The sequence below is a fragment of the Populus nigra genome, chromosome 19 (genome assembly GCF_951802175.1).
Source record: "Populus nigra chromosome 19, ddPopNigr1.1, whole genome shotgun sequence".
NCBI lineage: Eukaryota > Viridiplantae > Streptophyta > Magnoliopsida > Malpighiales > Salicaceae > Populus > Populus nigra.
In genome coordinates, this window is record NC_084870.1 from 4,712,240 (window position 1) to 4,734,803 (window position 22,564).

At 33.4% G+C, this 22,564-nt stretch overlaps 2 protein-coding genes across 5 annotated transcripts; one reads left to right on the plus strand and one right to left on the minus strand.

Annotated features, from left to right (window-relative positions):
- The first annotated feature begins 7,193 nt into the window (after nt 1–7,193).
- Nucleotides 7,194–8,782, plus strand: LOC133679591 (dof zinc finger protein DOF3.6-like). Of its 2 annotated transcripts, none has more exons than XM_062102234.1 (2): nt 7,194–7,399; nt 7,588–8,782. In XM_062102234.1, exons 1-2 carry the CDS (start codon nt 7,349–7,351, stop codon nt 8,515–8,517), a joined length of 981 nt encoding a protein of 326 aa, XP_061958218.1. In that variant the 5' UTR covers nt 7,194–7,348; the 3' UTR covers nt 8,518–8,782. The 2 variants fall into 2 exon arrangements, with proteins under 2 accessions (XP_061958218.1, XP_061958220.1); XM_062102236.1 differs by having other exon boundaries at nt 7,196–7,399; nt 7,591–8,782.
- An 8,695-nt stretch (nt 8,783–17,477) lies between these two features.
- LOC133679732 (U-box domain-containing protein 13-like) lies at nt 17,478–22,356 on the minus strand. Of its 3 annotated transcripts, none has more exons than XM_062102417.1 (5): nt 21,754–21,883; nt 20,927–21,622; nt 20,367–20,483; nt 19,518–19,973; nt 17,478–19,004 (listed from the first exon to the last, which is right to left on the minus strand). In XM_062102417.1, exons 2-5 carry the CDS (start codon nt 20,927–20,929, stop codon nt 17,862–17,864), a joined length of 1,719 nt encoding a protein of 572 aa, XP_061958401.1. In that variant the 5' UTR covers nt 20,930–21,622; nt 21,754–21,883; the 3' UTR covers nt 17,478–17,861. The 3 variants fall into 3 exon arrangements, with proteins under 3 accessions (XP_061958401.1, XP_061958400.1, XP_061958399.1); XM_062102416.1 differs by having other exon boundaries at nt 20,927–21,679; nt 21,754–21,882; XM_062102415.1 differs by lacking the exon at nt 20,927–21,622 and having other exon boundaries at nt 21,754–22,356.
- Between the last annotated feature and the right edge of the window lie 208 nt (nt 22,357–22,564).

The following is a 22,564-nucleotide window of genomic DNA, read 5'->3' on the forward strand; positions in this document are numbered from 1 at the left end:
TTTTATAGTGATATAAGATTCCCTTATAATTGTGGTGAATTAAAAGTTTAAGTGGATGTAGCATTGTATGGATTATTTATGGAATTATTAAAGAACATGAAACTATGTTAGAATAATCACAATAGTTTTGGATGTTAAAATTATAATTAAAAATCTTATTATGTGATGAAGTTTTAAGAAAATTATTGGGTGATGCAATATTGAAATCATAAGAATTTTCAAATGAAACAAGAGAGGTTGGAGGATTCAGACAGCAGCAAGGAGTTATTAGTTAAGCATCACCAGTAGGTAGGTATCCGACATCTTGAATTTTTATAGAAAGATTAATTGAAAAACTTGTGTTAATTTTAATTAGAAATTTTGTAATTTATGTTTGATGTTAACGGATGAACATATTTGGGTGGATGAATTAATGCCTGGTAATTGGACAAGTAAATTAATGTCCGGTAATTGAATGGATGAATTAGTATCGGTAATTGGGTGAATGAATTAATGCCCGGTAATTGAGCGAGTGAATTAATGCCCGGTAATTGGGCGGATGAATTAATACCTGTAATTGGACTAATGAATTAATGCCCTGTAATTGGGTGGATGAATTAATGCCCGATAATTGGGCAAGTGAGTTGATGTTCGGTAATTGAGCAGGTAAATTAGTACCGGTAATTGGGCGAGTGAATTAATTAATACCTGTTAATTGAGCGGGTGAAGTAGTATCGGTAATTGGATGGATGAACTAATATCGGTAATTGAGCAGATGAATTAGTACCGGTAATTGAGCAGATGAACTAGTGCCCGATATTTGGGCAGATGAATTAGTGTTCTTAATGAGGGAGCAGTACCCCCGTGAAACAATTAAGATTGGAATTTAATTGGATGAACATGGAGGTGTAAGATATTAATGATTCATAATAAAGTATATAGAAAAAAATATTTTTATATGGGTGTAGTGAAATGATACATTACATTTTTTTTATAATTATGTTGATAAAATGTTAATTTTATTTTTCAGGATCCTCGCAGTAGTAGAATAGATCATGCTTGAATATATGCTACTTTTTGTGTATTTATATTGATCAACATGTATTTTGAGAATTATGAATGATGTAAAAGAGGTTGAATGAACCTTTATATTTGTAGAACAAAACTTTTATATGTAATTAATATGTATACCATACTTAAGAATATATTTATATTAAATTAAGTATTTGCATTCTATCATGGTTGTTCATATGATTAGAAATGTTAGAATGATAAAATAATGGGAGTGTTACATTTATAATCTAAGTTTTTATTGTTTATTATTATTATTATTATTGATTGCATCTTGATTATCGGACAATTGTTTTTTTATGCGTTGTCTGGGAAAGAGGTCCAAGATGATTAGACCATGATTATGATATGAGTTGTGTCAGGAATGAAGATGTCGATAACTTGATATGGTCTCGTTACAAGGAAAACTTTGCTGAATTTTTAATTAAAAAAAAATTGCACCGCATTAAATTTTACACTTTTAAATAATTATGTTTTTTTTTGTAACATATTAAGTATTGGGGTGGCTGAATTTGTGATGATGATAGTTTAATCTATGAAAAAATATGAGGTTGTTGTGTGTTGTTTTCTATAGAATAAAAAGAAATAAGAAGAAAAAATAGGAGAGAGAAAGAAAAGGGGTCAACTGTCAGGTTATAACTTAAATATTACCATCAGTTCATCGATGAATATTAGTGACAAGTATATTTCATCAGTAATTATGTCTGTAATAATGATGTCATTTTTTTATTTTCTTTTTTTATTCCTCATTTTGTCAATAAAATGTAATTTACTGACGAGTTTTATTCCATCGGTGGTTTTATTTGTATTTCATAATTTTCTGGTAGTGGATTAAGTGTGTTTTTGGCTTTTTGATTACTTTTGCGGTTGTAGTTTTTAAAAAATAGGCTTAAAAAATATTTTTAGTTGTTGTTTTAAAAATATTTGTATGGTTAAAAATGATGAATTTTTGCATGTAAAATAAATAAATAAAAAAGTAAGTCTTCATGAATGAAAAGATGTTATTTTAGCTTTTATAAAACTAAAGTTTAAAATACAATCATGTGTGGGGCTTGGTGTGAAAAACCAAAGGTGCTACTATACCAAACAATCTCTAAGACATATTTGATGTTGTTATAAATGAGCAATATATTTATACATATACAAACATTAAATTATTCGTTTATGCTATGTTGCGGGTTAGATCAAAATTTTCTTAAACATAACAAAATATATTCATGCATTTCTAACATTTTTTTTCTTGCAGAACAAATTGTGTGAGATTTGATCCTATATGACCTAATTAGCTTAGCGAGTTTAAAGATAACTCGAATGACTTGTAAAAACATAGTTTGACCCAAACAAAATTGAAGATGACATATCTCTTTTTTTTTTAATATTAAGAGAACAACATATTTAATCGATTTGTGTTAATTTGTTAAATTCACAACCTTGATCATGAGATCATGATAACCCCAATAGAAAGCAAGCCAAAATAAATTATGAAGTTTAATTTCTAATCAACTCAATATTAAAGAACAAAATTATAAAATAAAAAAATTATTCGAGTCAATCTTGATTAACCTTCCAAACTCGCGATCTAGGTCATGAGATCAAGATTACCCCATAGAAGACAAATCAAAACAAATTATGAAACTCAATTCTCAATCAATCAATGTTCAAGGATGAAATTAAAAGAAATTATATTAACAAAAGACACAAAAATAACCTAAGTCAACCTGAATTAATCCACCAAATTTGTTACTCATGTCATGAAACTGGAATAACCTCAGAGAAAGCAAGCAAAAAAAAAAAAAACTCAATTTAGTCCATGTTAACTTACCAAACTTGCAGCTCTGGTCATGAGACTGAGATAACCCTATGAAAAACAAATTAAAACAATTTGCAAAGCACAATTCTTAATAAATTCAAAGTTGAAGGATGAAATTGAAAAAATAATAATTAAAAATAACCCAGGTTAACTGTCAAATCCATGATTCATATCATGAAACCAAGATAACCTCATAGAAAGCAAACCAAAACAAATCATGAAGTTTAATTCTCAACCAATAAAATATTGAAAGATAAATTAATTAAAAAAACACTATAATCAATCAGGTTAACCTGTTAAATTCATGTACATGAATAATAAAACTAAAATAACCCTATAAAAAAGGACAAGAAGTTAGAAAACTTAATCATTAATAAATCAAATATTCATTTACAATAAAAGTATCACTTCTTTAGTGTTTTTGTTAATGATTTAATAACAATAACAATAATAATTTGTTAATATAGAAAGTGAAGAGAATGATTCTTCTTTTCCACCGCCTTGGTCCAGATTTGCAGGGCCGTAGTAAAGTGGTTCTTGTAGGTAGCAACACCTACCATTTGCTGACGTGGTGCCTTTAATTCCCGACCGTGAGAATCAGATGATAAAGATTTGATTCTTCGTCACCCTCTCTCTGTTTTTTTTTTTTTTTTTTTTTTTTTTTCTCTTTCTCCTTCAAGAGTCTCAACGTGCTTTTTGACTATACCAGCTAGCAGGTAGATTTTACCTGTCTCCAATCTTTAACCCATCCCGGCATGGTTTGAATTTAACAACTTTTAGTAAGAAATTTCAAATGTTAACGGCTAAACTGTTATTTGCTTAGGCACTTCTTAATCCGTAACACTCATTAAATTCATGTATTTAATGGATTTCATTTATTTTTAAATTATGATAGAAAATAATTAAAACAAAATTCAATGATACTAATTAGATATATTAAATAAGTGTTATTTATATGGTGATTTTTTAAGTCTTTACAATAAATTCTAAACAAAAAAAAGACAGAAAGAAAAAGAAAATGGCTCAACTTAAATATTAACTCTTTATGACTAAAATGTCTTTTTATTTCCTAAAAAAAATATCACATTAATCAAAACTTATCCATTTACAATTTCAATCATGAATTAAATTTTAACACGACTATAAACTAATATCAAATCAAATTACATTACCCAAATCACCACTTAATTATCATCTTAATCATAGTTTTAATAATTTTTAAAAAAAGATTTAATAAGTTGATAGCTGGATTTTAACCGGATTAGATTTGGATTGACAATGTCAATCTAGATTTTTTTTATTTGGTCAGCCAAATTTTTTTATATATTTTTTATTGATAAATTTCAATTAAACTAGAAAATTCTTCCATTGGAAGTAAATAAGAATGACTTAGTTTCAAGTCTTTTCTGGGTTCGTTTATTGGTTTTTGATGGTGGGCTTTACCATGGTTGGTTATGATGTCGATCAAAGATGCTAGTGATGAAGGATAGAGTCACTGAAATTTTGGTTTCCATGAAAGACGCCATTAATAAATCATCTTGATGTTGTTCGTTTGATAGGCACCCTTTTTTAAGACTGTAAAATTAATTTCATTCGAAATTAGATTATTCTTAATAAATTAATAATTAAAAAAGAGAGGACATTTTAGGCATTGAAAGAGGAAAAAATTAACAAGCTTATGGCAATAGATTGAGAGGTTATGTCAATATATAGAAACTCCTAAAAGTTTTTTTTTTAAATGATAAAGAGAGTCAAATGACTTTAGAGTGTTTAGTCATTTTCACATTATTTTTTATTAAAATTTCTTAATTAAATTCAGTTTAGAAAATTCCAAACATGTTCTAAATCAATCACCGTATGCAACTTTAGAGTTAATTTTATATTGTGGTAGTGATTTAAAAAAATATTATTTAAAAAAATATTTTTTTATTTTTTTAAAATTTATTTTAACATTAACATATTAAAACAATTTAAAAATATAAAAAAAATTAATTTAAAAAATTAAAATTTTATAAAAATACTTTTCAAATATAAAATCAGACAGCTTACTAGAAAAATATTCGAGATTCAAAATATACCATAACATAAAGACAAGCAACTATACTGCTTCCCATATTTAACTGCAAATATATTTTCAACATCGAAGTTTTCAAAAAATTGTATCGAGCACCAATGTCCATGAAGATCGCCGCCAATAGTAAACATAACGATCTTGATATTGAAGGTAGAGATTCTATCGTGTTTGTTTTTTCTTTTTCTTTTTCTTTTTTTTCTAATAAGATACTTATTGATAATATATTTCGTTCATGATAATAAATACGCTAACAGAAACACTTCCGTCACCGGATCTCCAATTCACTTATCCCATCACCGGCCCTATCTCCCTTGAAATCCCTACCTCCTTCTCTGCCAGTATATATGAAGTAAGATTTTGTCACTGCAAGAAAGCATGCAGGGAGAGTTTTGTAGTGATTTTAGAGGGATAAAGAAGGGGGGGAAACTAGATCAATAATGTTGTTGTTGAGTCTACTGAAACGCATGCAGCATATTCTAACTTCTGTAATCCCTAGCTAAAATTTAAGGTGACCTAAATGCATCCCATCTTTATCAACTTTTTAGCTTCAAAGAAATCTCCTGGCTATCTTTAACTTTAATCGTCTAACGATATATTATATGAATTCTACTTCAATTTGTATTTTACTTACTCTCATACACTTTCTCCCTTTTCCCAGATTAAGATGTTGTGAAATTATGATAGATGTACGTGTGGGGATGTTAGGGAAAGAAACTACTTAAATATATATTGGGCCAATAGGGATGGAAACATATCATGATCATCATGCATAATTTTCTTCTTGATTAAGGAATCTTGTCCTGTTAGTGCAAGTTGTGCAAATTAGACTAAGTTTTTTGGATCATCATGGAAAGAATACTGAAATGGTCATAAAGCTAGTAGTCAAAATTAATAATATACAAAGATGGAACCAAATAGAGAAAAAAGAAAAGAAAACTGACTTAGTGAAACAAAAGAAGAGAATACAGAAAAAAAAAAAAAGATGTCAGTGCTGGTCTATTACAATAGAAACAGAGAGACTAGAATAGAAAAAACAAAATAAAAAATGACATACTAAGATTTTTTATTACTCCATAATTTGATATCATTATCAGATCTTAAAATATTATTTTTTTATATAAGTGAAACTTGAATCCAAATCATATAATTAAATAATAATCCAATTAAAAATAATAAAAAAATAATCAAATAAATTTATAGTTTTCTTATAAAAAAATAATATTATTTCTTAACAACTAAATATCCAAAATAATACAGCCGCAGATTAGCTCCAAGCTAACCTTTATAACTATAAACTTTGTATATTGTTGATTGTCAACATGTAGGTATAAAGCATTAATATGTCTATATTTCCATCCCGGATCCATTTTGTGTGTACTTGTTGATTAAGAAATTCACCCTATAACAATAATATGAGATTGGGATCTTATAATGTTCCTTCCTATTTCTATGTTCAGTAATATTTTTTAAATTTAAAATGATTATATATGTTAAAATGGTAACAATTTAATTAACTTCTAATTATTTAATTTTCTCTCTTGCCTAATTTAAATTTAATGTTAAGATTTGAAACGTGATGGACCATTTTTAACAAGAGATCATGATCCAAATACATCAATAGTCATAAGCTTTAAAATGAATAAACTTGATAAAAACATCAACACTCACTTAATTTGAAATAAATAGGTTGATGAACAAGCGACAACACAAGCTTTTGCATTGAGGTTTTTTAGTAGCATGCATGTATTTAGATATATAATATTTTTATAGTTTTTTTTTTAATTTTTAACACTATATATTACATCAAAACCATTAAAAACCCTTATAAAAATATTAATTGAATTTTTTTCAAATAAATTTAAAAATTAGTTTGAAATACAAAAATAATCACAGTAGATCGTGTGGAAAAAGCAGTGTTTATCCTCTCTTAAAACCCATGGCAGGATCACAATGAATGTGCAGCTCCAGAACTAAAAATTTTAATTACGTGGTGGGGGCACTGATCCCACCACACACTGATAATTTGCTTTGTTGTGTTCATCTCTCTCTCTCTCTCTCTATCTCTCTCTCTTCCATGCACGAGTCACGACCCTCTTTTTGAGCACTACAATCACTGAGACAGTGCACAGCATCACAAATTTAAAGAAAGCTTATAGTCGAAGAAACTTCCTCCATTAGCTCAAACCCTAAAAGTATATAAAAAAAAACAAAAAACAAAAAGAGATGGAATGAGAGAATAAAGTAGAAAAAATAAATGATAAGCAAAAGCCTCCTCTATCTTTCCTTCAAACCTTGCCTTTATTTGTCTTCTCTTTTCCTTTCTTTGTTCTGGTATTCTCTTAGTGTGTGATTCTTCACCTCATTTTCTTTCTTAAAGACCCATCAAACTTTATTAAAGAAGAAGATCAAAAACCATGGTGTTCTCTTCAGTTCCAGTCTATTTAGATCCTCCCAGCTGGCAGCAGGTAATGTTTTCTTCAATTTCCATCCACATAGCTAGCTTCTTTAACCCCCACCCATACCCCAAAAGAAAAGGAACCATATCAAAAAGAAAATTATTCCTATCCCTTTGTGATCTTTTATTGAATATACCAGATGTAGTTTTTTTTTTCTTTAATATTGTTAGCAACCCCTAAAATTTTTAATCTTGCAGCAGCAGCAGCAACCAAGCCAGCAACTAGGAGCATGCGATGAAAGTCCACAGCTTCCGCCTCTTCCTCCGCCACCTCATGTTGGTGGTAGTGGCACTGCAGGCTCAATTAGACCTGGTTCGATGTCTGATCGAGCTCGGTTGGCCAAGATACCTCAGCCAGAGGCAGCTCTAAAGTGCCCAAGGTGTGAATCTACAAACACCAAATTTTGTTACTTCAATAACTATAGCCTCTCTCAGCCCCGCCACTTTTGCAAAACCTGTCGGCGATACTGGACTAGAGGTGGTGCCCTTAGAAGTGTTCCTGTGGGAGGTGGATGCCGTAGAAACAAGAAAACCAAAAGCCAAAGTAGCTCCAAGTCCCCAGTTTCCAGTGAAAGGCAAATGGGTTCAACTTCCAGTACTTCCTCAAGTGCACTTCCATCGCAGATTATTGGTCATTTTCCTCAGCAACAAACTCAATTTCCCTTCGTGACCTCTTTACATAATCTGACTCAATTTGGTGTGGGAAACATTGGATTGAACTTTGGTGGAATTCAGGGACAAATGGGATCAACAAGTGGTGCTAGTGGACAGGCTGGCATGGAATTTCAAATGGGAAGCGGTTCAGGAATGAGTAGCAGTTCCATTTTTTCAGCTGGAGGAGTGCAACAATTTCCTTTCTTTGAGTCTCCACCCGCAGGTTTATATCCGTTTCAAAGTGAAGGCGCTGAAGCACCGACTGGCATTCCTGGGGAAAGCAGCCAGCTTCGATCCATGGCTTCGAGCTCTAGGGTTTCTCAGTTAGCTCCAGTGAAGTCAGAAGGAAACCAAGGGTTAAATTTATCGAAGCCATATTTGGGTATCCCAGAAAATAATCAGTACTACTGGGGTGGAAATACCTGGACAGATTTATCCGGTCTCAACTCTTCTTCCACCAGCCATTTCTTATGATAGATCATATTGATCTCTTGATTATCAGCACCATGAAGCTTATTACTAAAGCATTAGTTAGTAATTGACACAAAGTTGCATGCATCTTCTAGTACTGAAGTACTACCATGACTTGCAAGTTCCAACCCGATTGAGAACCGGGAAATATTGGAACAATTTGTTTGAAGTTTTTTTTTTTTGTGTGTGTGTTTGGATAATGGTTTTGGTCTGTATTGTATGTATGGATTGTTTACAAGTTATTATCACAGTTGACTTATTTTGCATATATTGTTCTTCATGCATTGATTAGCATCATCACTATTCGCTGGTTCATTGAAGTGAAAATTGAATGATTTATGTAACATTGCCTAATATTAGGGTTAATCTTCAAATTAATTAAGAAAACAAAAGAAAACTTGGTCGACAACTGATGATGAGCTGTTGATTAATGGTTATTAATGCTGCATGTTCCCTTTAACAGTTCTACCTTACATAGTTACATGAATATTCGAACTTGAATTTGTTTTCGTCTTCTTTGGTTTAACTGATCTTCTTTATCTTGATCGAACTCATTAAGCAAGCTAGCTATTTATTGTATATATGATCATCTGTCACTACGTTGTGAGTGTGACATCTCCGAAACTAGTTAGGCAATGGTGGAACAACAGCTACCTAGTTCAACAAGTACAGTAAGGGCAATGAAGTTACGGTAGAGTTTCCGGATCCATCTCAGTATATAATATGTCTGTATAATTGTGAGTAGTTTCTCAGTGCAAGTCTTTCTATATTAGAGAACCATCTAAAGTCAAGAATGGTAGATCAACCATTACGTACCTTGTGCTAAAATTCTTCTTCCTCCTCCTCCTCCTCCTCCTTTTCTTCTTCTTCTTCTTCTTCTTCTTCTTCTTTGATGAATGTGTTCGGGGGGATTTTATTGAACATTAAAAGGAAGTCAAGTTACATTAGACACAAAGAGGGTGGCAAATTTGAAGACCACACTTATAAATATGAAAGTAGCTGCATATTCAACACAGAATAATCAAACTTATATCAAGAAAAAGGCGTCTTCAGATGATCAAGAAATTATCCATGAGTACAAAAAACTCCCCAAGTCCAACCGAAAGTAGATGTTTAAATGAGCTACCAAGGAACACAAGAGTCTATAGAAATTCTAAGGAAGGAGTCTTCATAGTATTACAATGAGCTGGCACTTTAATTTAATTAGAAAAATATGAATGATCAGATTTGAACTCCTTAATGTTTGGCCATCAAGGTTTTGGTACTGGATATGCCAAAAAAATTACATCAAACCAAAATTTAAATGATTGTATAAGATCTTATAAATTAACGAGTTTATGTATGACATGTTTCTCGTCTGTGAAAGCTTCAAATATTATTTCCAAAAGGTTTAATTCTCCATACTGTCCTTGATCAAATGAACTATTAATCTCTCTAGAAGTCTATACTACTTCATGTGTATTTGATATTATGATAAGTTTTGTGGTTACGATTTGAAAAACAAATTTAAACTATACATTATAACTTTTTTTATACAAGATTTTAAGAAAGAGTTTGGAAAAAAATAATGATGTGTATAAACACACCATAGCTTCATGACAGACACTCCCCATTTCGCATGCTTTCCATATTCTTATAAATGAGTTTATAGATGACATGTTTCTCGTTTATGAAAGCTTAAAATATTATTTCCAAGAGGTTTAATTCGTTATATTGTCCTTAATCAATGAACCATTCAATGCTCTTTAGAAATCTTTACTGCTTCGTGACAGAAACTCGCCATTTCGCATGCTTTTTTTTTATATATATAATTATTGAGGGTATATTGAGAAGGTTATAAAGCGAATAGTCAAAGAAAAATACAAAGAATATATAAAAAAAAAACTAATTAACTACAGTAAACAATAAACAACAAGAAAACTATCTAAAATTTCTTATTATATCATAATTTGATGTTATCAGAAAATCTTAAGAGTTTATTTCGCATGCTTTCTATATTCCTAGCTATTTATATATGTATTAAAACTTGATTTCCAAGAAAGATCCTTGTTGTCTCATATTTTTAGGTGATATATCTGCGGAGTTCGTCCTTCTTTTCAGTCTTCACTTCCCTAAAAAAAACTATTCGTTACATTAATTGTATCTAAGAGGTTCGTACTTCTTTTTGGTCTTCACCTCCCTAAAAAACTGTTTTTTACTACATTAATACTCCATGCCATCTAAGATATGGTGTGCATAGAAAGAAAGAGAGAGAGAGAGAGTTATCATCGCATAACAGTTTAATAATTTCATAATTATGTGGAAAGGACATACGTCCTGCTTATCTGTGACTTTTTTTTTTTGTTGGGATGAAGTGAAAAACAACAACACACAATCTAAGAAAACGCCAAGAATCCCACTCAAAACCATGCAATTCCATTTTCAACAAAATCCATCTGTGAGAAGAGAAGTGTCCTGGAATTTCGTCAGAACAATAATGAAAGTTCAAACCTACTCGGTCAAAAGAAGTAGAAACACTTTCGAACCTTTTGTTTAGATGGGTCTGCGGACCCCTCTCCCCTCCCCTCTCTCTCTCCGAACCAAACCGATTACTATATAAAAAGAAAGTTATCATTGTAACTGCACAAATCCTCCACACTGATGATTGCATACTATATAGTGTAAAGTATTATAATCCAACTGGGCTTCTGTCGATGTGGTCTCATATAAAAAGAGCGGAATCAAGGATTGTTTTCTAGCTTTTGCAAGGACCAAGACTATTGCCGCCTTGCAAGAACGAATAAAGCAAAGCAACCAAACCAGCTGCATATATAGACACAAGCCACAAAGCGCGCACAACCCTAGCTCTCTCTCTCTCTCTTTCTCTCTCTTCATTATATGGTCAGTTGGACATGGAACGTAAGAAAGTGAAAACAGTTAAATTTTGATGCCAAAACTAGGAGGATACAAATGCTCCAGCTGATACAAAAGTCGATAAAGCAAATAAGAGAAAAAGAGGAGTGGTTGCTGTTGTTGATGTGATGGTAAGGCGTTGAATGTTAAGAATATAAGAAAGGAGAGCAAATGGAGGGGGGGCTCGGAGATCCACGCTTAATGTTGAGTTGTTGTTTATGACCACATAGATTGACGTGAAATGCTATCTCTCTAGATGTTAGTTTTGCCTCCACGTCTTCCCCTTACTTTTCTCTCTTCAAATATCAAGGTTCTGAACTCAATGATAACACATTACAAACTAGTGTTATTACAACAGAATCTCGAAACTCTCTGGTTACTGGTTTAGTTTAGTAGTCCGACTTGCAAGTTATCAGTTGGCCCGACAGGTCACAACTAGTATCTATATATATATTTGTTAGAACACTTTGTCTAAAGTTATCCTGCAGTTCAGTGGTTGCAGGCGACAGTGATATCAACTCTCGGGAAGGACCACCTCTTTTTTCTTCTTGTTTAGGGGCAGGTTGAACCAATTCCGATAGGGCCGATCTAGCTTAGTCTGGTTCTTACTGGTGTAACCAGGTCGAATGCATAAACAATACTAATCACTAACTTGGACCAGTCTAGGATTCGATTCACCGGTTCTGAGTTGAACCGGCTGGTCCTGTCCGATTCCAATAATTGCCATACAAATCAAAAGCAAATTTAACAACTCTTACAAGATAAAATACAGTAATAACAATTATAATCTTATGTAACTTTATTCTTATAAAAATTTTTATAACTTATCTGAAATTATTAGATAAATTTGATCTATTATATTGCTTAAGAAATATTGAGCTAATGAACATAAAATATATAAAGAACTTACATGATATTTGACCTTATGTGTTTTTGTTTCCTATGTGGAAATTCTTTGACGGCAAACTCCAGGTGGATGGGCCAGCCGCATGCTAAACCACCAATAAATTCATGTAACTATTTCTTTGACTCTCTTTTTTTCTTGATAATGTAGTGTTCCTTTGACTTAATTTTCTCTCTCTAGATGTTTCTTTGGCAATCTTTCTCTTTTCCTGGGATTCGAGGCACCTTTGGGCTTATAAATTTGAGTTTTCTTCTTGTTTTTTTTTTCTTTTCTTCTTTTTTTACTTATGATACTTATAACCTAACGTTAATCACAGTTTGAAATGTGCTAGCTAAGCTCTCGCAACCTTTTCTTTCTTTTGAAATCTCTCACGCTAGGTGTTAATTATATTTTGTTGATAATTGGTAATATTGATGGTTTAAAGCGCATGGAATCCTTGATATTTGTAACAGTACTATGCAAAAATGAACCTTTTTTTTAATGGCTGCCAGCACAAGCATAAGAGAAGAGATCGATGGAGTGCACGCTTCACTGATGGAGTCCTCCAAAACAAATGAAAAATTAAGATGCAAACACTTATTGGATGACGCGATATTTTACATCGGTTAAGATTCATGAACTTCAGCATGAAATCCTCTTGAGAGCCCAAGCATTTAGAGAATTTAGGTCAACATCATCATTGATATTGTCTATTGAAGTATCAACTATATGTTGTCGATTTTCAAGCCCCTAAACTAAAGAAGCTACGATGACATTAATATAACACATCGATTAGGAGTCGGAGATATAAACAAGTTATAAGTTTCATGTACCACCTTTCTCTTAAGAGATGCCTTTAATTCATGATAAAATATATCTCAAGACCATAAATCCGAATAATATCTCTTAAAAAATCAACTATATAATGGATTTGAGCTAACATCATTACTGTCAACTATATTAGATAATAATATAAATCATATATTAGAACTTCACCTAACAACTTAAATTTTTGGATTGAATTAGTTTTTTGACATGGTTTTCTTGATGACTAAATGGTCACGAGTTCAAATAGCATCATCCCTATTTATTTGATAAAAATTAAGCACGGGTAAGGTGATCCTGTACAAGTTTCAAGCCTATAGAGTTTTCACTTGAATGAATATGTTAGAGAATAATATAAATCATATCTTGGGACCTAGCTTAACAGCTTGAGTTTTTAGGTTGAATTAGTTCTTTGACAAACTAATTGAATTAAGTTAGGGTATTTGTTTCCTAAAACTCTAGCACTTAATTTAGAATCTAATGATTTAATAAAAAAAATTGAAATAATAGAAATTGAATCTTTGATTATTTATATGAAAAAAAGTAATTTTTATTTACAAAAAACACTTATTTATTATAGAAAAAACTAAAAGAGATTGAGGTTTTACTATGCAAAATTCACCATATACACACTCATAAATTATTGTGGATTTTAATAATAATTTTTTTTATTTTGTTCATCAAACTTTTTTTCTTTGCTATTATCATTTTTTGGTTAAATTGATGACAATTTCTTCTAATTTATTGAAGAATGGCAAGATTCAAACTTAGAAGGTGAAAGTGAAAAATACAAGAAAACTAGGTGGCAATTTCAAATTTGATGTGAAAAGTTAACTTTGATCCTTCTATTTCCAATTGATGAAATTAAAGTCACTTTGGTTTTTGAAAAATTCACTTTTGAGAAAGAGAAACTTCATTTTCTTTGTTTTCCAATTGCTTGGTTTTAGAGGGGAGAGAGATAGTTGTCGGATTTTAGTTATGAAAAGAGAAAATTGATATTAGCACCAATTCCGACCATAAAAAAATTCAGTCTTGATCCAATAAGAGAAATTTCACTTAAGTGTTCATGAGCATTCACCTTCTATGAGAAGGTAAATCTAGGGTCAGGAAGTTTTTTGAATTTTGGTGTTTTAACCGGTTTTTGGGTTATTAGATGTCATAAATAGGTTTATTAATGTTTTATGTGTTTTTAAGTAAAAAACAAGTTGAAAATGAATATTTGGATATGAAATACCCTTGATGCATTGTTTGAATTGTTTTTTTAAAAAAATTAAATGGTGGACTACTAGCTCATTGTCCTCCCTCTTATATATATAAAAAAGGCTTGAGGCTAAAACAAAAAATATATGAAGTTTAGTAGTGAAACATGAAATCCATAGGAAAAAAAAAAGGATAGAAAGTAAACACTTAAAACTATATGGACCAAAGTATAATTTTTGTACCCCGAGTGGAAAAAGGGTTACACATGTTTGGTTGTGTTAATATTGATCCCTTTGGTTTCAATTTTCTAAAATTAATAAAATCAAATTATATTTACAAAATTGAGAAGCAACATAATGTCCTTATATCTTTGTTACATCGAAAGTAAGATGTTGCAAGTGAATTGAAAAAAATCGTCCATGTTAAAATCCTATGAAAATAAAGAGGGAAGTGAAAAAAAAAATTAAAGGACTAAAATGAAAAGATTTCTCGTCCAAAGTTCTGCCTAATCTAGGACGCAGTGAAATGAACAGAAAAACAACGTTTTCCTTTAGCTGATTGTTCAATAATTTTTAATATAATTAATATCAATATTACTAATTTTACAGGAATGGCCAATGAAACATGTCCACCGCATCCTGTCTTTTTTTAAGGGTTTTTCTGATTTGATTTTTGATCAGACTCAGGTTGTAGCCACGGAAATGATTCTCAACAAGTGGTATTTCCTCCTGAAACCACATGGAGTTAGCTGATTGGCCAGGTCTTGCCTTTACTTTATTCCAAATATCTTCCAACCAATGGAATAAAGTTTAGTTAAAGCTCCTTCAGGCTGCTACTGACTGCTCCGTTTCCTGCGCTTCTGAACTCTTTTGGACCTCTAAATGATTGACGAATTCCGTCAAATTTAAAAGCAGGCGCAATGACTCTCTAAAATTTTGAGAAAGAGATGACGATAAATGGGAGTTTTTTTAAAAAAAAACTTAGCACAATGTTAAATAAATTAAAAAAACAACATAATATTAAAAAATAATATAGTTAATGAGTCATGATCTCGACTCTTTTAAATGGTTAAATATGCTCACATAAATTATAATTAAAAAAAAACATTGAAAACATATCAAAACTACTATAACAATATTATTTGTATTATAAAAAAATCTTAACAATATAAATTCAATCATATAAAAAAAAATTATCAATAATAACCAGAATGAACCAAATGAATCATTTAAAGATGGTAATGACTTACTATGATTGCTGTTAATTATTTTTTTGATGTAATTAAATTATTTTTATTGAGATCTTTTCAATAATATTATATTATCATGAAGTTTTTGTATGAATATAAATTTTTTCTCTCTCTCTTTTTATTATAATTTGTGTCAAACCATTTAATAATCTAAAAGAGTTAGCATATGATACCTAAGACTTGCTATTTTTCAAAAAAAAAAACAAATTGTACTAAATTCCAGAAAAAATCCAATAAATGGTGATCGGGTCGTTGTGCGTGTAAAAATGCTTGCGGGGTATATGCGTTTTTGTGAAATGTGTTTAGGCTGAAAGTTTGATTATTTTTTAAATACTCTTCTAATAGTTTTAATGTATGGATGTGAAAATTATTTAAAAATATCTGGAAAAAATATACTCTTATACGCATTACCAGATACATTAACAAAAACTCAAGATGCTATTATCAAAACTCCATATCTCCACTGTTATCCACGAACTCAGTCTTGGCTATGCAGGCGGAATTTTTAGCCAACTATCACTGTGATGGGGGTGGGTCCGGCACGAAGAAAAACATGAACATATTCGGCTTTCAGGTGCGCCGTGCCGATGACACTACAGATGATGGTCAGAGTGGTGAGCTTTGGTGGACAAAATCTCGCGCCTTACCTGACAGAAATCATCTTCCCTTCTGACATTCAAATATCCAATCTTACATTGTCTTTGCGTCTATATCAATTTCAGAGAACGTTATTTTGGACCTCCTCTGTTTTTCATGAACTTGCAGTAACATCAGCTTATAATGGAAGCCATCCCGCTCATCAATCTTTCTTGAACACAAATAAAACCTCTGATAGAATGCAACAAGTTAACCATGTATGAAAAGAATATATCATAATTCTCCGCACCATGAATATTTGCACTTATCATCTGATAACAATCATCAATTAGATGCTAGAAAACATGGTGGCATTTTAACAAAACTGATGGGATTATTATCTAATGAGACATTTTGATAGCATGGTTTGTCTATTGGAAATAAGGTCTTGCAATAAATGCCATTCTCTTTCTGTGTTTCCAATGCCAGTATCAAATGTTTCTGTAGAAAGACTCGAAAAATACACGCAGATCCCCGATGAAGCTCCAGGAGTAACAGGGTAGTTTCTTCCAAGGTCCTAAGACCTATATCACTACGACTTGGTGGCCATATTCTTGGGATTAGCACATTTTCTTCATGCTTGAGGAGCTGCTGAACAAAATTAGAAATATAGTTCGTTGTAGCAAATAGAAGTGATTATTTTTCCTTCGGTTTTTACCTGTAAAAACAAACAAACTGAAATTGTTTTAAAAAAATTTAACCGAAACCAAACCAAACCAAGAGAAAGAAGAGAGAATTGCTGTAAGTGATGTATGGACACAACAAGATGCACAGAGCATGATGAACTATTACATAGAATCTCCAATGATGCCAGACAACAATGCTACTTTTGTCTTTGACGATAAGCCTTTCTTAGCCTACTGGGATTCCTTTTTGTTTGAATCAATAGGTTGGGTGTGCCGTGTGGGAGCTTGGGAGGGGTGGCTGGTTTGCTAGATTAAAGATTGAAGATCTGCCAGCAGGAGTGAAGATTGATATTGTTTAAACTCTCCTACAGGAGATGAAGATTGATATTGGTTGTTTGATTTGATCTGGGTGTGGGTGCCTGGGAGCGTGACCTGTGCAGGGAGGAGCGGCTTGTTTGCTGGGGTTAGAAATTAGAAAGTATTATGAAACCAAAACCAAACCAAACCAAATATTTTTTTTTAATATTCCAATAGGTTTTTTCATAGATCAATTTTTTCAATTAATTTTTTTGATTTTCTTGGTTTAATTAATTTATCAGGTTTTTTTTCTCATCCTAGTAGCAAAGGAGCAATAAATAAAAGCACTTAAGACTGCTACACAAGAAACCGCTAAATAGACGGTATCATTTCATTCTTTCATTTCCATATCAATCGTTTCTGTATCTGGAACCGCGTATCTTAATCTTGTATGACTTCATGTGAGTTCGGAAAACATCTCTTCAATAAAAACTGAGGATGATTGTATGTTACATGGTACAATTTCACATACACAGTTGGATCTGTTTTGGAGTTTTCTCTTCATTCTCCATTTCCCCTTGGATCTTTAGTAATCTCCTGAAAGAGCAGTCCTCATCCCACACAAACAAATAAGTAACTTAAGCAGGTGATCTTCCACCTTCCTCTTCCAAAGCAAAGCTGCCTCTTGGAATCATGAAACGGAACAAAAACCAAATCAATGAAACAGTAAACAAAAATGTCAGCTATCACCAGAATGAGCCATGGTGGGTGGCTGAGGCTGTTGGATGTGAGCCTCGATTTGTGCCTGAGTGTGCTTTTGTTGCTCAAAGAATCTGCTTATACGCTCAAGCAACTGTTGAGCCTTCCTCTTTCCCCTGTCTGTGCCATTTTGTGCCAAATCCACCAGCGGCCCCATCACTCCATGCTCTTGTGCCTCTACCAGATGTTTTTGGTCTCCAGAACAAAGATGCACCAACACTGCTGCTGCATTCTCTCTGTTCCTGGGTGACCCATTCCTGATAACTTCCACCAAAACCGGGACAGCCTCCGCAGCTCCAATGATTGCCTTCCCTTCAGGGTGGCTAGCCAGTATTGCTAGTATAGCCAATGCCTCATCAATCATTCCACCACCTGTTTCCGTCAATAGACGCATCAATGTGGGCACAACTCCTGCCCTCACTGCCTTTCCCTTGTTCCCCTGATAAATGCACAAGTTGAAAAGTGCAGTCGCCGCATCCTTCTTCCCCCTTTGTGTTCCTTCACTTAGAAGAGTCACCAGTGGAGGGATGGCCCCCAAAGAACCAATTGTAACCTTATTTTCATCCACAACTGAAAGGCTGAAAAGGGTGGCTGCAGCATTTTCTCGAGCTTCCATACTGCCCTTCTTGAGCACATGCACTATACCAGGAACTGCCCCAGCTGAAACAATGCTTCCTTTGTTTTCTTCACATATGGAGAGGTTAAGAAGCGCTGTAATTGCGTGCTCTTGGGTGCGAGAGTCAGGAGTTGAGAGGAGGCCTACAAGGAGAGGGATTGCACCAGCTTCAGCAATAGCCACACGATTATCAGCATTTCGCTTGGCAAGAAGACGGATCTCACCAGCAGCAGACCGCTGGTCTTCAAGGCTGCCAGATGCAAGCTTGTGAAGGAGAATTTCAGTCTTTGTACGCTCAGCAGGTGAGCAAGTAGATACAGTTTTATTTGACCCAGAACTGCTGGGTCTTTTTGGTGGCTCAATGCCATTGGCCTCACACCACTGGGCTATGAGGCTGCGTAGAACATAGTTCGGTGTCAGAGCAGCACTGGTGAGTTTCTGTAGTGTCTTTGGACATGTGTCATGCCCTCCTTCCAGCCATTTCTCAATGCAGGAACGTTCATAGGTCTATAACAGATACAAAGGAGATATGTTAAATAGGACAGCTGTAGAAAGATGTATAAACAAACCCTTGAGCTTATACAGGGCAAGGGCCAAGCAAGAGATCTAGTAAATGACCAATCAGCAATCAATCCCCAAGATGTTCGTTACCATCCTATCTTTAGAGCAGTAAACCTTCAGATTGTTTTTGCAAGTTTCCATCTTTCTAAAGCAACATAAAAGTAATTATGGAAGACAGGTATAACTTTCAGGGTCCAAATCTTAGATAGAGGTCTCGTCAAAGGGAAGATCCTAATTACTTGATGAAAAGTGACCTAACTATTTCGATGCACTAAAGTTTTATCCAAGCATATGGCAGTTTCTGTAAACATTCCACAGTCGTAGTTGAAAAATGGAAGATGGATGCAAGGTGTGAAACTTCGTATCATCAAATTACAGACTAAAAAAGATGAAAAACAAAAACTAAGTTTCATCCATTGTTTCAAATACTATAGGGTAGAAGATTCAGGATCCATGTACCTGCCCTGTTGAAACAATGACAGGATCCTTCATCAATTCCAGGGATATTGGACAGCGGAAATCATCTGGTATAACTGGTGTCTTGTGACTTCCATCAGCAAAAGCTTGTCCACTTCCACTTGGGGGAAGATTCTTTTCTCTTGCTGGAGCATCCAAGTTTGGGTTTTCTGTTTGCACAAAATCTTTAATTTTCTTCAGAAGCATTGACATCTTCTCAATGTTCTCCCCAGGATCTCCACCAGTGGCAGCAACCATCTCATGCAAAGCTAGAGACTCTTGTGTAAGGTCAGCTATTCCCAACAACTGTAACTTCTCAGACAACCTTCTTAGGACAGCTAGATCTTTTGCTGAATCATCAATCTTGTTGTAAAGGGAGAAGAGATCTTCATACAGCTCAACATCAGTATCATCGACCCTTCCTTTGGCTCTTCTAAATTGAGAAAGGACAAGCTCAACCTGAAATCAGTGTTCGTTTTTTTAAAAATAAAAAGTAAAAAGAGATGTATAATAAAACAAATACAATAACATGGATAAGTTAATGCAAGGAGCTGTTGGAACCACCCATATTCTTGTTAAACCACACATCCTAGACAAAAACCAGGTGTAGTTTTGAAGTGTGATTGGATCATCTTAGGATCTTTTAAAACATACAAAATTTTGAAATGGTCAAGAAGAAAAACAGTGGTATCTAACTAAGCTCCTTTGACGTTTATGATACCCAAGAAATCACCTCAACATTATGCAATGCATACGCCATAAAATCAAAAATAGCACGGGACAGAATATTAAGTTGTTGAGTTCTGGGTTATCAACGTCCCCAAATAAAAACAAACACTAACAATTCTCTACCTGTTCCTTAACTTCATCAGATATGTCAAGGCTTTCGTAGGAAATTCCACTTAGAGCTTTCTCCAATTTAGCTGTCACCTCATGGTATTTATTCATAATTTGTTCCCTCTCTAGGACCTGAAAGCAAAATAAACACAGTGATTTTAGAAGGAAAAGAAGAAGAAGAAGAAAAGTAGGTATCTTGATGGGACCATGAAAAACAAAAACACAAACTAAATAGCATTTTGGAGATGTTACCAAATTTTGCCTCTACTCTTTTGCAATAAGAATTACAAGAGAACTTTTGTCTAATAACACCTAGGCATGGTAACATTTAGCTAAAAGATATTAAACCATGCAAAAAACACAAATGATATAGAATGTGCATTATAGGTTAGGAATGAGGAAGTGTATATGCACACTATCATTGAGGAAGTGGACATATATGCAAGGATAAACCAAAAATTCCAATGCTTAAAACCATTCTATTAATGAACCACATCAGCTTAAAATCTTTAGACACGTTTCTGCTGAATATTTTGATACATTGCAGTTGTCAATGGAAAAGAAACAGACACTACCATAAAACATTCCTATTTAGAAATGCCGCAGCGTTTTCTTTCATGGTTGACAACTTTCTAGCTCCCTTTTTCGATTTATTTATTTTTCCTGTAAGACAAATTGTCTGTGAACCCCCGTGTCAAAGTTCCAGCGGCGACTGATTAGCGAAATGTTGTGGCATAACCAGGTCCAACACAATAATTTGCCAAAAAAAATAAATCAATTCTGTACTCTGTAGTTTATGCAGTATCAGAAGATTCATCTGAGTTGTACTCATGATCAAAATCCAAAACCCCCATGAACCAGCTCCATAAAAAGAAATCAAGGTCACATCAATAGAGTCTCTAGAAAAACTGTCTAGCTACACAACAAGTTCATGTTTCAACTGTCTAGCTACACAACAAGTTCATGTTTCAACTGTCTAGCTACACAACAAGTTCATGTTTCTTTGTTGTTGTTGCAGTAGCCCATGAATCATCATGCATCCTTGCAACTTCCTCAACAGGTACAAAATCCATAGGGACAAGAAACATAAGAAGAGACAAAGTCAATGACTCAGACTCGAATAAATGCATCTCGATGGAATCTAAGAGAAACAAACATCAATGGGAACAAAAACAACAGACATCTAATTCCCAAATATCCAAAACACTTCTTTTAAAAAAAAAAAAACCCGAACTAACTGTGTGGAGTCGTCAACCATACGGATCCGTTTTCTTCATTCCGCGCGATAATATACAAAATCCCGGTCAGTATCGATAGATTTTTCTACCCTATATATATATATATATAGAAAATGAGAAGGAATCGTTAAGAAAAAAACAAACAAGAGAAGGGGGGTACAGACCATGTAAATCTTGCTTCCTTCGCTACCAAATTTAAGCAAATCTTTAGCGGAATCCAAAGCTTGTTTGAGCGAAACAAGAGCTTTGAGAGTTTGTTGAGGGATGATGGAGTCTTTGCTGTCTCTAATCTCTTCCAACATTGGTGTCAATAACTTCAACCTCCTAGCTAGATTGCAATACTGCTTCTTGACCGCGCATCTGTAATCTGAGATCGAAGCTATCTCGTTCACTGTCTCTATCATACTTTGCACTACCAGTGCTCCGTTCTCCTCCTCCATCATTATAGCCCAGATAACAAAATGAACCAGATCTCTCACTGCACGCACCGTACTACCAGACGATACTCCTTTGCCTTGCTCAACCGGATTACTGAAATATTAATAGACCAATACCCATAATCGTCAGTCAGTCTGCTGACTTTTTTTCGGAGAGAGAGAGAGAGACTTTTTTTTCTTTTGGAGCAGCTGGTGTGAGCTAAGCCGGGGTTGGGTTGGGTTGGGTTGGGTTTATTTATTCGGAATTTGGCTTGGGTTTAATGGATTTGGTTGTGGTCTAATGTGGTGAGTGAGGCTTTTCTGGCTTGGCTAGTCAGCTTGAGCTGTACAGAGCTGGCGGCGTTTTTATTTTATTTTTCCATTTTCACCAAAAAAAAAAAAACGTCGGGGGTCTGGTTGATTCGGTTAAACAAACGCCAAGAGAAACACAAACAAGGTGGGAGAGGTGACAGTGACTGTTGTTTTATTCGGCGGCCAGGTGAGATAAGAAAAGTTTTTTCACGATAATTTAATTTAATGCGATTTTTCAAAAAAGGAA